At 56.7% G+C, this 15,556-nt stretch overlaps 1 protein-coding gene across 1 annotated transcript in view; it reads right to left on the minus strand.

Moving 5' to 3' along the window:
* The window catches only part of EVL (Enah/Vasp-like), a 63,078-nt gene extending 48,150 nt beyond the window's left edge, over positions 1 to 14,928 (minus strand). The window contains exon 1 of the mRNA XM_040975066.1: positions 14,816 to 14,928. Coding sequence (XP_040831000.1) covers positions 14,816 to 14,838 — 23 coding nt within the window. The 5' untranslated portion in view covers positions 14,839 to 14,928. The remainder of the gene's footprint in view (positions 1 to 14,815) is intronic.
* Positions 14,929 to 15,556: the final 628 nt, after the last annotated feature.

The following is a 15,556-nucleotide window of genomic DNA, read 5'->3' on the forward strand; positions in this document are numbered from 1 at the left end:
CACGGTTTTTCTCCCTGCTTCCTGTTTCTTTCCCACCTGTCTTGGGGGCTATGAACCCCTTTTCCAAATTTCATGTGAGTTCGTCCTGAGCTTCTGCCCCTCTTCAGCACGTAGGGGTCTCTCTACGGATTGAAGGTGCTGGACTGCACCAAGTGGGAAGGGCACAGCATTGCAGCTGCAGGACCACGCTGTCATGGTCATTCCTGTGACATGGCACACACGAATCAACCATGGCTCTCTTACATGGAGATGCACATATATGTATACATATAAGATTTATTTGTTAATTTGAAAGGTAGTATTTACAAAGAGATCTTTCATCTGCAGGTTCACTCCCCAAATGGCCACAACAGCCAGGAGCCAGGAGCTTCATCAGGTCTCCCACACAGGCGCAAAGGCCTAAGCACTTGGGTCATTCTTTGTTGGTTTTCCAGGCCACAAGTAGGGACCTGGATTGGAAGTGGAGCAGCCAAGACTCAAATGGTGCACATATGGGCTATTGGCACTGCAGGCAGTAACCTTACCAGCTGTTGCATAGTGCCGGCCTCGATGCATACATAAGGACATGAAGATCCAGGCCTTCTGCACGACTTCCGTGCTTCTCTTCTGTTCTCCTTGACCCCCATCCTGATGCCCTCGGTTTTCTGGTGTCCCCTCAGGCTGAGGAAGCTGCTTTGGCATGCCTTGTCCAGCAGCTCTATCAGCAACATATCCAGGTTCATCCTGAAGAACAGCTTGCTTGTCCTCAGGCCCGAGGCACTGTGAGCAGCGGCTCCACGGGCTTGCTGCATCTCCTGGATTCGCACAGGTCAGCCAGCTTGCCCGTCCAGCAGCCGCACCCCTCGGACTGCCATCGCGCTCACCTCCTTGTCCGGTTCCTTTCCTGGGGCTCAGGTGCAGCCGATCCTGTGCTCGTCCTGCTGGCTCACTGAAAATCTTGATTTCGCACTGAACCAGAGAGAGAGGAATGAAAGAGAGCGAGCTCTCACTGCTGGTTTACTCTCCAAATGTGGGCAGTGGCTAAGGCTGTGCTTGGCTGGAGCTGAGTGCTGGGAACCCAGTGAGTTGGGCCATGGCTGCTTCCTGCAAGGGGGCACACAATCAGGAAGCTGGCATCAGAAGCAGGACCAGGTAGGGCCAGTGCCCTGATAATGAACATGGCCATCTTGAGATCTTAACTGCGGGGCCAAACACCTCCTCCTCTGATCACTTTTAATCTCATAGAGTACATTTTTAAAAATTAGCATTCTCACTCGATGAATTTCTCATTTTGTTTCACGTGGTAAGATGCTCATTGCTCCACAATGATCTCCCATCTGCTCACTCTTCCTGTCTTCTGGAAGCACCGGATGACGTTCCTGCTCTTTCCAAGCCGGGGTCACCTTGGGGCCTCACGTCTCTGCAGAGTCGGCTCACTTTCGACGTGGCCTCTGAGCAATGGCCATGTGCTGGGCACTGTCAGCACAGTGTGGAGATGTGGGTTACACTGGCTCCCTGGCAGGCAGGTAGATTCACTGGCAGGTGCTCTAGGCTCTATCAAGCTTGGTTTAGCTTTCCAGTTCTGTTTTGATTTTGAACTTGGCCCTAGGACATGACCTCCTTCCTCCGGGCGCAGTCTTGGGGCTGTGGTGAGGCTGTTCCACCGAAGGCTGGGCAGCTCGGTGAGGCGTCTTTGTCTGTGGTTACCCTGGGTCTCCAGCAGCTCCCGGCATGGCCTTGCCTCCGGGTCACATTCTTCTAAGGCCCGCTGCTGGCCAATTCTGCTGGGCCTTCTGTCCCCACACACCTGCACCACGAGCGCTCACTGGCAGCCTGGCGTGCCTCCACACACCCACCTTGGAGCTGCATCTTCTTCAGGCCCCTGCCCTGTTGAGTCCAGCGGTTTGGTGTTCTCGAGTTCTGGCACCTGCTTCTTGAGCTCTCTGAGACCTCTCAGCTGCAGCCTGACCGTGTGCTCCAAGACTGGACAGTCATGGGAGGCACGGACCATGGTGGGCCACGCTGGGCACTCCTCCTCTCTCCCCAGCTGGAGACCCATGCCGTGTGCGCAATGCCGAGGGAGGTGAGCAGCCAACATCCGTCGAGGACTCCATCGGTTTCACTGTGATTTCATTTGCCATGAGAGATCACTCCTGTGACTTTATCGGGGGAGAAGTGGAAGCCGATGATGGCTAACAGGAAGGGACCCCAGGGTGCTCCTTTTCATTTCCTAATGATGTCTGCCTAAGCACAGACACCTTCACCTTGAGACGTGCCTTTCAGTCTCACCCTTCTGTCCTCACATGTCATCACTGTCTGCTACTGGTTTTGCTAAGTGGGCAGCATGAATGAACCCCAGGAGGTGTTCCTGTAACCCTACCAGCCAGTTCCAATAAGGCGAGGGCAGACCAGGGCAGCTCAAAGACGCAGACAGATGTCCAAGTAGGCTGGGCTGAGACAGGACCCCCATCTCTCCTTGGTCCTGGCCTGCTGTGCGTCCGTCACAGGTATCTTCACCATCCCCCTTCCTCTGCTGCGAGGCGGGGAAGCGACGGCCCTGCAGGGACAGTGCTGCTAGGTCAGTCATGACCTGTCATGGAGAACGTTGGAGAGACAGGAGAAGTGGACCCTTGAGAGGCGATTTAGTGAGGTGGAGAACCCCGCTTCCTGTTTAAGGCTCGGCACACAGCACGCTGATAAACAGGGCAAACAGCGATGGCAGGAATGAATGCGGGCGAGCAGGTCAGTGAGCAGGTCCAGAGCAAGGGCTCCAACACACACAATGGGCATCGGACCCTCAGACACACACTAAATCCTCAACAGACAGCAGTACTGGCTTCAACTCAAAGAGGTGCTTCCCACAGACCTAGCCCCCTTCCAAAACAACATAGCAGAGGGGGCTAGAAGTGAGCCTGGGGGCACCCCCTGGCCATTCTGCCCACAGCTCGAGTGGGCAGACATGCGGTGTGGCCTGGGAAAGTCATCCCACTTCTGCGATCTTGGTTTCCTTTCCTGTGAACAAAATCGCTCTTCCCCACTTGCTGAGGAGGATGTTGGCCATAAAAGGGGCTGTGACCAGGAAATACGGAAACGAGTTGTGCCTGCCCGCTGCTGGCGTCTCAGCACTTGCATGAGGAAGGCAGGTGTCCTGGGTAGGAGGCCCTCTGACTCAGAGCACAGAATGGAAGGATTGGGGTCAGCATGGAATCCTACCAGCGGGCTTGCACTAGGCCTTTTTAATGTGATCCCTGGGCCACCGTGAGCCGAGTCTGAGCCTCAACTGCAGGCTGCTCCGAAGACGGAAAGGGAAACTGGATCGGCCAGAGCTGCTGGCGTTCTGCACGGCGTGGCCAGGGAGCTTCCTGAAAGGCGTCCACATACACAGCTCAGCCGTCTCTTCCTTGTAGAATGCACATGGAATGGTTCCTGCTGTCCCCACCTGGCCCTGCCTGAGGGCACCTGCCCCGTGGGATCCCCACAGAGGATGGCCCTGCCACATGCGCTGCTGTGTAAGAGGACCCAAGGATCTGTCTGCTTCTCTTCCCGGAAGCTCAGGGCCAGGAAAGGAAGGGTGGCCGGCCAGAGACAGGCTCATGCTGTGGTTGGAGCTGCCGCCACCTGCAACCTCAGGCTGCCACGGACTCTGGCCACGAGGGCGCCATGCAATCGCCTTTCTGTAGACACAGACAGGCGGGAGATGGTGAAGTAGCAGGGAGAGGTGAAAGTCCAGGAGGTGCCTAGGGGGCACACAACCTGGTGGCTCAGGCAGTTCCCACCCCTGAAACAGCCCTTCCCCTCCTCCCCCAAATCTGCAGTCACACTGGGCTGGCCCCTCAAGTCGTGAGGCCTCTCCAGCAGCCACTATGGAGCTGCCGCGACCTCTTTGTTTTGCAGTGCTCTCATTTTGGCTGCACACCACACCCCATCACAGTGTGGGGAGGTCCCATTGCTCACCACTTATCTTTCACCATCGATTGTGTCCCACACAGTTCAGGGTGGTTCACGGAGGGGGAGTGCAGCCCAGCCTCACCTGCAGTACGAGGTACCCTACCTACAGGTGCATCTCCCAGCCACGCTCCTCCACGGCCCACGCCCACGCTCCTCCACAGCACACGTCCACAGTCCACGGCCCACGTCCACAGTCCACGGCACATGTCCACAGTCCACGGCACATGGCCACGCTCCTCCACGGCACATGCCCACGCTCCTCCACGGCCCACGTCCACAGTCCACAGCACATGTCCACAGTCCACGGCACATGCCCACAGTCCACGGCACATGGCCACGCTCCTCCATGGCACACGCCCACAGTCCACGGCACACGCCCACAGTCCACGGATTTTACTAACAAGTGGAGAAGCAAGATGGACACATGACATGGGGATAAGCACGGTGGAAGGAGAATCAGCGATTAAAATTTTTTCCAGTGTTTGCTGTTGGGAATGCAGGCTGGTACAGCCACTGTGGAAGTCAGTATGGAGAATACCCAGGAAACTGAAAATTCACCTACCATGTGACCCAGTAATTGTGGTCCTGGGAGCCTGGGGCTTGATGCATGAAAAACAACGTGCACCCCTGTACTCACTGCAGCACAATCAACAATTGCAAAAACTCGGAAACAACCTAGATGCCCATTGACACAGGACTGGGTGAAGAAACTGGTCCGTCTGTTCTATGGAGTACTACTCAGCTATTGAAAAGAATCAAATACATTCCTTTGCAGCCAAATGGGCCCACTTGGAGATGACACTGCTAATGGAAATGAACCAATCCCAAAAGGTCAGATAGCACATGTCTGCTCTGACAGATAACTTCCATCAGAAGTCCCAATGCTGGGAGGGCTGGGGGCTGCTTTGCTCCTCTTCTTACGGAATGGCTCTTGCTGGTTCCAACTTGCAGTACTGTAGAGTCAAATTTAACTGTTTTTGTGGTGAATCTTATCTTTTCGCAATTCCTAGTTATATGTATCTCTCCCAATAAGTTTTTGTGATTCATTAATTGATCATCCACAAGAATGAATTGCTTATAAACATTTGAGATTGTAAATGTCCGTTTGTTTTGCTACATACCATGAATAATGAAGTTGCAGTTATTAACTGCAAAGCCTTCACTGCCTCAGGAGTCACACACTGGCACCTATTCCTACACAAAGGTTTTTGATTCCTGTTTTCACCACTCTTGTGATGTATTTTTATTTCTATAACATGTCTGTTAGCTTTACTGCGATGCGGACTGCTCACTGGTTCTGCATTTCAGGGACGAGACAGTGGAAGTGTGGCGGCTCTGATGCTCAGCTACTGAGACGAAGTGCTGTGCGTGTGTCTTTGTGCATCCAGACCAGAGATGGACTCCCAGGGAAAGAACTGAATACGTCCTAACTGTAGGATGATGGACTCTGACAATGTCCCTGCCTACACTGTCGGGAAGCGCTCCGATAACAGCACGATGGACTTGTGGCCGTTGATGAAGGACATCCATTGTAAAACTAGAGGGGAAATCAATGGTGGGGGAGGGACCTTGGGCAAGGACATGGGCAACCCCAGAGCTTATGGAACTAGACCATAAAACAAAATAAACAAAATAAAATATGTTAAAAGAAAAAAAAAAAGAGTATCTTTGCTGAAAAAAAAGAATCAGTGTGAAAACTGTTGAAATCAAGATCTCCAAAGACGGGCCACACAGATACACTCTGCCCAGGGAGCTGCCCTAGGTCCATCAGAAGGCGGTGAGCTCATCAGGAAGTAGGGGGATGGGGGCACACTGGTTGGCACAGGTTGTTGCTAAAAGCAGCTGGAGGGTGAGAAGGTGAGAAAAGGCGTCAGTGGTGTATGCCTGTGAACTTGACGCTTGCGGGTTCCAGGTAAGCTGTAGCGTTTGACCAGAGTGCTGCTTACCGCCCACGCTACCTCATGAACTCCTCTCTGGTACTGTCCGTGTTTCAGAGAGCAGGTCCTGTGTGCCAGGCCTGGAGACACAGCAGAAACATCGCTTTCCCTGTCAGGTTTACGTCTGTCAGAGCACAGCCTCCGTCCAGGCTTGGGATGGCCACAGAGAGGCCACAGCCTCCGTCCAAGTGGGCATGGCCACCAAGGGGGCCCGGTCACGCTGCTCCTGACCTTGCGTTTAGCATCCATGAATCACAGAACAGAGATCTGCCCGAGGACTCACAGTCGCAGCCACCCGAGCTGGGCAACAAGCCCCAGCGGCTGAACTCAGGGCTGCTTCTCCTGCCCCCCGAGTCCATCAGCACTTGGTCTGCTTGAGTCAATGACCCAATACTGCTTCTTCCAGGCTCACCTGCCACACTGCCATGCTCACAGGACTTCCAATGAAAAGCAACCCTTCAAGTGGAAACTTCAGCACTTTCATTCAATGTCAAAAATGGGGCTTCCACCAGGCCTTCTGCAGTGTGTCCCTGCCAGGGGTGGGTCCGGGTGACCTACTGTCCTCATTAGGCTGGACGTAAGCCTGGCATTCATGAGATCCAGGCTGCGGCTGCAGGAAATAGCTGTCAAGCTGATTTAAGATCATTGGTGCCCATACAATGAGTTCCAAGAATTCATTGATTCATTCTGCCAATGCACACCAACAGACGCCCCAGTGGGTTTGGTTTTGTTCATCTACCCAGCGCGGGATGGACAGAGATCAGACAAACGCTGGCATCGTGGTTGACTGGGGCCCCTCCACCAGGCAGCGTGGGACAGTGCAGGCCAGCAGGCCCAGGCCACAGCCCTGCACTGCCTCTCCGAATGCGGCCCCCTACAAGGTCAAACAGCTACTCCTATTCCAGCCTTCCTACTTAGAAGCCTTCAGACCCCAATGGGTGAGGGAGGTGAACCATGGTTTACCCACATGAGAGCACTGTAACCTCCATGAGCAGTCTAACACCTAACACACATGCGTTGGTGTCCACTAAACCACATCTCCGTGCTCCACGCCAAGTATGTAACACAGCCAGATACCTAACACGCTGTGGCGAGGCGCTGTGCAAGCTCAGGGAGGTGCGGATGGTGAGGAAGGGGTCTGTGTACAGCTTGCAAGAGCAGAGGATCGAGGCTGGCCAGCCCAGGGGTTATGCATTAGCTTCTAGAACATTCCGCTCACTTCCTACCATTCAGCAGACTCTCACAAGTGGGCACTATTCTTGTGCCTTGTCCTGGGCTGCTGCCAGGCAGTGCTTCCACCTGACCACGTGTGTGTGTGTGTGTGTGTGTGTGTGTGTGTGTGTGTGTGTGTCCTGGCTGCCACAGCACGGAAGGCACAGGGATGCTGTTAAACATGTTGAAGGCACAGGATGGCCGCCTCACAGTGAGCGCCAGGCTCCCAGAGCTGCTGGAGCGGAGCCTGGAAGCAGGGCCTATGCGAGGGCAGCCTGCTCAGAGGCCACAGAAAGATGGGCAGGTCTCAGGGCAGGGTGGGAGCAGCACGGGACCTGAGTGGGGTTCTAGGAGCTGCTGAGCAGCCTTGCGAGAAAAGCAGCAGGCAGCTCTGACACCTGCAGGACTCTGCATTTGAGCAGCCTGGGTCACCCTTCATGACTGCCCTCTGTGGGCGGGGCGTGGCTATCCCTGCACCTGGTGGACAAGCCTCCAGGACAGACCCTGCCAGGGGTGAGCAGGGTGGACCCCTGTGAACAAGGCAGGGGCAGGTGTCCTGCGGTGTCTGCGGAGCTGACCAGAAGCTGGGCCGAGGGGTGTAGTCTGGGGCTGGCCATCTGGCCGTGGACGCCCACCTTCCTGACAGTGAGGGACCACAGGGCACCAGTGCTGTAAGAATGGAGCCCCATCCATGTTAAACCACTCTGTCCCTCAGGAGCTGCTGCCAGGAGGGCAGTCGGTACAGCTCAGGTCCTCTGTCTGTATTTGCCGTGTGAATGAACTTAGTTTCAAACGCTGCTCCAAGCTGGTGGCTGACCCAGCTCCAGTCATGTCAGGGTGCCCCGGGCGCTGTAGGCGCTGGGGACCCTTGTACAGCGGGGTGGCAGCACCGAGGCTGGCCACAAGCTGAGCTTGTTTCAGGAGCTTGGGCCGAGCCCCCGCCCTCTCGGGGCCTTCACCTCCTCACCTACAGAATGAGGGCTCTGGGGTGGCTAAGCTGCCGCCTGGCATGGTGTCCTCCATTCTGTGCCAGAGGGTCTCAGCTGGAGTCTTAGCTCTGCCTGATTCCAGAGCACAGGGCATCCTCTGCTCATGCAGCAGTACCTCGAGAAGCTGAGGCCACAGGTGCCACAGGGTCTGTGGCCCTCATGCTCTGGCTGCCAGCGCCAGGGTTTATTTCTGGGTCTGTGTTCCCACTGTGCACGCTGGGGGTGGCGCAGGCGGGCGGACAGCAAGCCTGACTCAGCTGTCTTCCCTGGCATCCTGCAAGCTCGTCTCCCCGCAGCCTTGGGCTGGGAGCTTCCTAGCCAAGTCATCCTGGAGGAAGGGCTTGTCGCCGCGTCACTGCTGTTCGGTGTTTAAACCAAAATTTGCTTAAAAATTGCTGCAAGCAATGAAAGGTTTAAATATTGGAAAACAGAAGTATGAACTTGTTCCCTCTTGTCCTAGCGCCCCCTGGAGGCAGCTGAGGTCATGAGCTCACTTCTGTTCCTTTACAGCTGCTGCACACGATGGGTGGGTGGGTGGGTGTGCGGGACCCCAACCCAGCCCTCACAGATGGTGCATGAGGCTCATGAGCTGCACGTACCACCAGACTGTGGGTGCGCGGGCTCGTCTAGGTGTCAGCCCCACCAAGGACTGGGGATGGGAGGAGCCCTGCAGGTGTGTCTAAGGGGCTCTGGTGGACGAGTTCTGATGGCTTTACTTGGCTTAGAATGAATGGACACATGGAAGCGGGACAGTCACTGTTAACAATCATGTTGGACCAACACTAACTAAACACATATGCCTGCGTATGATGTGATAGTGAAAGACTGATTTGTTTTATTTGAAAAGCAGAGTCCCAGATTTGGGGGGAAGGAGGAAGAAGACAATGAGTCTTCCTTTCCTGGTTCACTTCCTAAATGTGTCCAAGGGCCAGGGCTGGGCTGGGCTGAAGGCAGCGTTGGGAACTCCTGCTTGGTCTCCCACGGCAGGGACCCAGCACTGGACCAGCACCCCCCGACTCCCAGGCGTTGCGAGCAGTGACATAACCTGCAGAGCCACGAGGCCTGCCCCGGGTGTTGGCACAGCCCATGTATTCGCATTACTACGTCACCTACTCTGCTGCATCTACAGGAAGAGGTGGAGACTCGGGTCAGGTGACCTTTAGGAAAGCTCTCATCACTACTATGTGTCCAACAGATCCAAGTCAGGAGGACAGGTGCTGAAGCACAGCCGTTTAAACTGCAGCCTGGGACACCTGTACTAGGCACCTATCTCTGCTTCCGATCCAGCTTCCCGCTAATATAGCTAGGAAGGTGGGGGCGGGGGCCGAGTGCCTGGGCACCTGCCATCTGCATGGGAGACCTGCAGCAAATTCCTGGCTTTCGACTTTGGCCTGTCCTAGCCCTGATGGTCTCATCTGGGGAGTGAAGCTTGAGGGCCTGGCACCGTGGCCTGGTGGCTAAAGTCCTCACCTTGAACGCACCAGGATCCCATATGGGCACCGGTTCTGGTCCCGGCAGCTCCACTTCCCATCCAGCTCCCTGCCTGTGGCCTGGGAAAGCAGTTGAGGATGGCCCAGAGCCTTGGGACCCTGCACCCGCGTGGGAGACCTGGAGGAGATTCTTGGCTCCTGGCTTCGCATTGGCACAGCACTGGCTGTTGTGGTCACTTGGGGAGTGAATCATCGGACAGAAGATCTTCTCTGTCTCTCCTCCTCTCTGTATATTTGACTTTCCAATAAAAATAAATAAATCTTAAAAAAAAAAAAAGAAGTGAAACTTGAAAAGTGAAAACACAGGCGGCAAATGCAGTGAAGTGTGAAGCGAAGAAGCCCTGAGGGAGACCCCGTCCTCCAGGCCTGCTGCAGCCCAGGGCAGTGCGTGCCGGCCTGATGGACAAATCTTTGCTGTAGCCTTGGGAAATCCAAAAAGCCAGCAGACAGAGAGAGCCCCCAGAGGGCCTTGGCCTGGGCTGGTTCACTGTCCACGTGTCAGGTTCCCCGAGGAACACGTGACCAGCCACGATCCCTCTCTCGGCCCTGATGCTGAAGAGAGAAGCAAGGGGAGACGGTGATGGAAAACGAATCTCAATCCAGAGACGGCACGGTCAGCGTGGAGACCAGCCAGGAGGCAGATCGAAAAGGAGAGGGGGAAGATGGGGAGCCATACAGTCGGCCCCACCCAAGGAAGGCAGAGCTTGCAGACAGAAACGCAGCCCCATGAGCACCAGGGACGTCGGTCCCCTGGAGATGGACCCCAGGCTCCTGAGAAACCCGCCCCCACCCAGGCTGCCTCCCACCCGCCCAGGCTGCCTCCCAACCACCCAGGCTGCCTCCCAACCACCCAGGCTGCCTCCCATCCGCCACTGCGGCCTTGGCTGAGTTACAGAACACGGTGAAGTGCCAGCTTCATTCTCTTGGCAATTACTGTCACGAGCAGTTTTCAACTCATTCATGCAGTTTACAAAACAGGAAGGCAAAGGTGGACACAGCCAAGCCACACCCAGCACGTTAAGATGAGACCGACTGGGGACTGATGGCCCGTTGGGGCCAGATGGGGTGGCACAGAGCGGGATGCTGGACAGTGCACCTGCCAGGAAGGTCATGACTCCTGTTGTCCGACATGGGACAGCCCCACAGGGCAGGGCAGCCTGTCTGGAGAGACACACCACGCTGGCCTTGCCTGTGCCTGGTCATCGCCGCCGTCTGCACAGATTTAAGCTCCCTCCTAACCCCACAGGGCCCGGCTGGCTGGCACGGTGCTGGGCGAGCTGCTGGCTGGGGCTCCTCCCCGCAGAGCAGCCTCCCTGTGCCACAGGGCCAGGGGAAAGAAGTGACAAGGTAGGTGTCAGGAAGACCGAGTGCCAGTCCCGGTGCTGCCACTAACCAGCCTGGGAATGGCGACCACGTTCTTTCTAGATCTGCATCTCTGACTGTGCTGTTAATTAAATCGCAGATCAGATACCAGGACGACGCTCCACAAGCCACAGCTGGAAAACAGGTGTCCACCACAAGTGGAAGAACCACCTCCAGCACCCCAAGTCCACTTCTGGGGTGGAAAGAGGACCACGGCTGTCTCCTCAACATGGACACCCACTCTCCGGCTCAGCCTGGGGAGTCCTCGGCGCTCTGCCAGCTCTGCCACTCGATGCATTGTCTGCATTGATTTTTGGAAGACGCTCTTTTTTTTTAATTGAAAAGGTAGATTTACAGAGAGACATAAAGAGCTTCTGTTCACTGATTCACTCCCCAAGTGGCCCCAACAGCCGGAGCTGAACCAATCTGAAGCCAAGAGCCAGGAGTTTCTTCTGGGTCTCCCACACGGGCACAGGGTCCCAAGGCTTTGGGCTGTCCTTCACTGCTCTCCCAGGTCACAGCAGGGAGCTGGATGGAAAATGAAGCGGCCAGGACACTGGTGCCTGTATGGGATCCTGGCACATGCAAGGCAAGGATTTAGCCACAAGGCCATTGTGCTGGTCCCAGTGCGAGGCTGCACGGGCAGTGGACAGAGTCCAAGCCACAACCTGCTACACGGTGCCCAGGAGCCCGGCTCTGTGCCTCTCCCCTGACCTTCCTCTGTGGCAGATGCAGATGGCTCAAGACAGAGCAGTGCTGCCACCAGTGCGAGCCAAATGTACCTGCTCAGCTGGCTATCCCAGCGCTCCGTGCCCCTCTCCAACAGGCATCTCCTACCCCAGGTGCGCCTGACCCTGAAGGCATCCGCTCTGCAGGAGTGGGAGCTTGCCTCCAAGCATGGACATGTCCTTCCATGACAAAGCTGCTGTCCTGCTGGAAAAACACACCCAACCACACACATTCTGTCGTCCCACACCAGGTCCCGCCAAAGGGGTACAGACTGACTACCAACTGCAGTGAAATATAACACAAAAATGGCAAGGCAGGCAGTCTGCAAGGGGGCACCCGCCACCTGCCTCTGGGTGCTGTATCCTGGTGTACATCCTGAGCAGCTGCGGCAGCAGCATCCTCAGAGCTGAGAGAATGGGCGGAACTGCAAGTTTCCTCCAGTGCGACCAGCAGGTGAAAGCAGGTGTGGCTGATGAAGATGGAGGGTGGGCTAGTCCAAAGAACATAGTGACACCCTGGCAGGTGGCAGCCGGGGCGGAGGCACGGCCGGCAGGAGTCCTGGCTGATCCACGCCTGAGTTCAATCAGGTGCTGGCGGCAGAAATGCATGCACATGTAAAGGCACCTCTCATTTTCTAGGGGTCCTGACTTCCCAAGCTCGCGGGTGGCTATTCTCTCTGCAAATCAGTGACTCACCTCGAGTACCCCGCCAGTACCTGTAGGATCCTGGGGTTCTGGTTCCCAGGCCCAGGCTCTCCCCAGGGTCTCACTCGCTGGCCTGGAAACACTGCCTGCCTGACTCAGGAGAGGCCGGGTACCCATGCACTGTGTGGACTCCCCACTGACAACCTGTCACAGTCACCCCAAAAAGCTTTCCAGTGGCCTCTTCTGTGTCCCGGGGCCAGCCCCGCCCTTGCCCAGCAGATCTAGCTCCCAAGAGGATGAGCAAACACACTATTCAAACACTCAGGTGCAACAGAACAGCCAAACTGATCCAGACTGGTCCAGACTGGTCCCCGCCCCTGTCGATCTCGGGGCTGGGGCTGGGTCAGGACGAGGACCAGGAATCAGAGAGGGGTATGTTCTCCTTTGAGGGGTGCCGAAAATCCACCAGCAAATGCTCCAGTCCCCCTGCTCCTGCCGGAATCGCTTCCTCCCGCTCCGTTTCTTTCCCACTCGTGCCCGCGCTCTGCCCTCCCTGCCACTTGGCATCGCCAATGCAGCTTGCCCGACAGCTTCTCCTCAGCCGACGGTTCTCTAAGCATTGGAGTCACCTGCAGCTTGTGAGAGACAACCATCCCGCACCCCACCCGTGGGCCCTCCGAGGCAGCCTTTCCTGGAGCGGGGCAGGGATGAGCTCTATGACACCCTCCAGCAGGCAAGCACAAGCCTAAGCCCCTCTGGGCCCCCCCGACACGACCCCCTGCAAGCTGGCAGAAGCAGGCCTTTAGGGGCCAAACGCAGCCAACGTCTCCAGGGCCAAGGAGGCGGGCTCCTCACTCTGGACCCCTTCCACAACGGCAACCCACATTCCCGGTTACTCAGCGTGGTCAGGGGCCAGGAGCACCATGTAGGTGTCCCGTGTGGGTGGCAGAGGCCCAGGTATTTAGGCCCTCCTCTGCTGCTTTGCCAGGCACATTAGCAGGGAGCTGGGTTAAAAGTGGGAGCCATCAGGTCTCAAATCAGCGCAGATATGGGATACAGGTACCCCAGGCAGTAGCTTACCCCACTGTGCCAACACTGCCCCCAGTGTGCAGACACCTTCCACTCAGCCCCTCCCTCTCCCAGCAGACCCAGCCCTTGGCTCAGCTCACAGAGGACTGGGTCTGACGCACTCAGGGGCAGAGTTAAGGGTGACCCCACACTTTATAAACGCCAACCAAGACGTACACACCTCCCCAGGTGGACCACTGCCGACGAGCCACAGTGCTGTCCTGACCCTCTGAGGGTGTCTGGGCTGACAGGCCAGGCATCAGGCGTGTTCCGGCTGGGGATTTGCAGGCAACATCCCCAGTGTTAAGTGCGGCCCCAGAGCCTCGCGGGAAGAAGTTCCCTGTCTCCTGTCCCGAGCAGGACAACTTCCTGGAGCCCGGGCAGTGAGTGGGGGGACTGCCTGGACAGGCGGATTTCCTGCGTGGAATCTAGCTAGCCTCTTGATCTACCTCCAAGCCCCCGCTACACAAGGGCCAAGAATGCTCTGGGTTCTCCTGCAAACAGTAAGGCGGGGATGCTCACGGCCGGCATTTCCTACAAACCTCCTACCAACAACTGGAGGGAACAATGTAAAAATATGGCTGGGAGGAAGAGCCGAGGGTCCCGCACGTGGGCTCTCTGCCCATGCGGTTTTTATGCTTGCTCTAAAACACGCAGACATTCGACTGGAGAAACAAGAAGCTGTCGGAGGTTTCTCTCTCTCTCTCACACACACACACGGGCAGTCCCATTTGTCCCACAGTGGCAGCAAAATGCACCAGGCTCTTACCCCGCCTTTCTTGTCATTTCTTGGAACGACCCTTCCCACAGTCCTACCCGGGGGGCGCATTCCGCAAGAAGAGGCAGAAGAAAGAAAAGGTGGCGGGTGCACGAGCATCCATCGTCACAGCGCCTGGAAGGCTGGCGACAGTGAAGACAGAGTCCCCGTAACACTACATCATCAGGACGCTGCCCGAGGGCAGCCTGGCTGCAGGACTGCCACCCACAGCAGGGAGGAGGAGATCTGGAACCAAAAATCCCCTCGACAACGCAGCCGGGCTGGCGCGGCTCTCCGCCTCCAGTGCTAACAGTGGGCGCTTTATTATTATTTTTTAAGAGCAGCAGACCGCGTGAGTTTGACAAAGGAAGAAAAACAAAAGAGAGAGATGCACCCATTCTGGAAGCCTGGCCCCTGCGCTGCAGCCCTGTGCCGGTGGCCGCTGCGGGGAGGCGCAAGGTGGGCTCGGAGCCATTATCCACGCCGCCCGCCGCCGCAGCCAGCCAACACCCCTGGCCCGCAGCGTGGCCGCGGCACCGCCCACCCCCTGCGGCCGGCGTGAACCCCACACAGCCATGGCTGAGCTCTCCGTGCATGAGAACCAGCCAGCCTGAGCTGCTGTTACACAGGAAAAAAACAAAAAACCCTCCAGCGAGAACAAACCCCAGTGGCACGGCCATGCAGCAAACCCAGCACGTACCTGAATTCTTCAAGAGCAAACATGACCTAGTCTATCTCCTTGAATGCTACGAGAGCTTGCTTGGGGCCGAGGGTAACCATCTAGTCAGCCAGACAGTGCAAAGTGCTGCAAAAAAAAAAAAAAAGGCGGGGCTTGCACACCCCCAATATTCTGAAGGAAACGGCTCTGAGGCAGGGGCCAGCAGCCTCCGGTTCCCTCCGCCAGCTGCTGCCGAGCGGCAGCTACCAGGGGAGACAGCTAGCGAGCCATGTGACCACGCCAGCAGGGCTGGCGCTGAGGAAGAAGTCGAACCCTGGGCTCGCCCGGGATCCTGGGTAAATCACGCAACGTGCGCCCCCTCCCTGCGCCACTAGCCACCACGGCGCAGGCTGGGGTCGGGGAAAGGCACAGCACGCAACCTGGCCCTCCGCGACCCACCTGGCGGGCCTAGCTGCCCACACGGCTGCAACGCTAGGCGTGACCCATGCTGTAAGCACAGCCGACCATCACACGTGAGCTGCACCTTGCAGATGCCGGGATGCTAGAACATTCTTCCAGACTGTGCATTTAGCATTCAGCTGCCAGACGGTCTTCTAGTACAAAGGCATGCACTGCTCGGAATGCCCAGTCACCCTTCATGCCCGCCATGGTACCACGACTAAGTGACCTTGTATGCCAATCACAAGCAATAACCTCCCTTAGCTGATGATTCACTAACTCTTTACCTGATGCTAGCACATCTCAGGTGCTCATCGATGCTTT

This window comes from Ochotona curzoniae, unplaced genomic scaffold (genome assembly GCF_017591425.1).
Source record: "Ochotona curzoniae isolate NIBS_2020 unplaced genomic scaffold, NIBS_Ocur_1.0 contig_2688, whole genome shotgun sequence".
NCBI lineage: Eukaryota > Metazoa > Chordata > Mammalia > Lagomorpha > Ochotonidae > Ochotona > Ochotona curzoniae.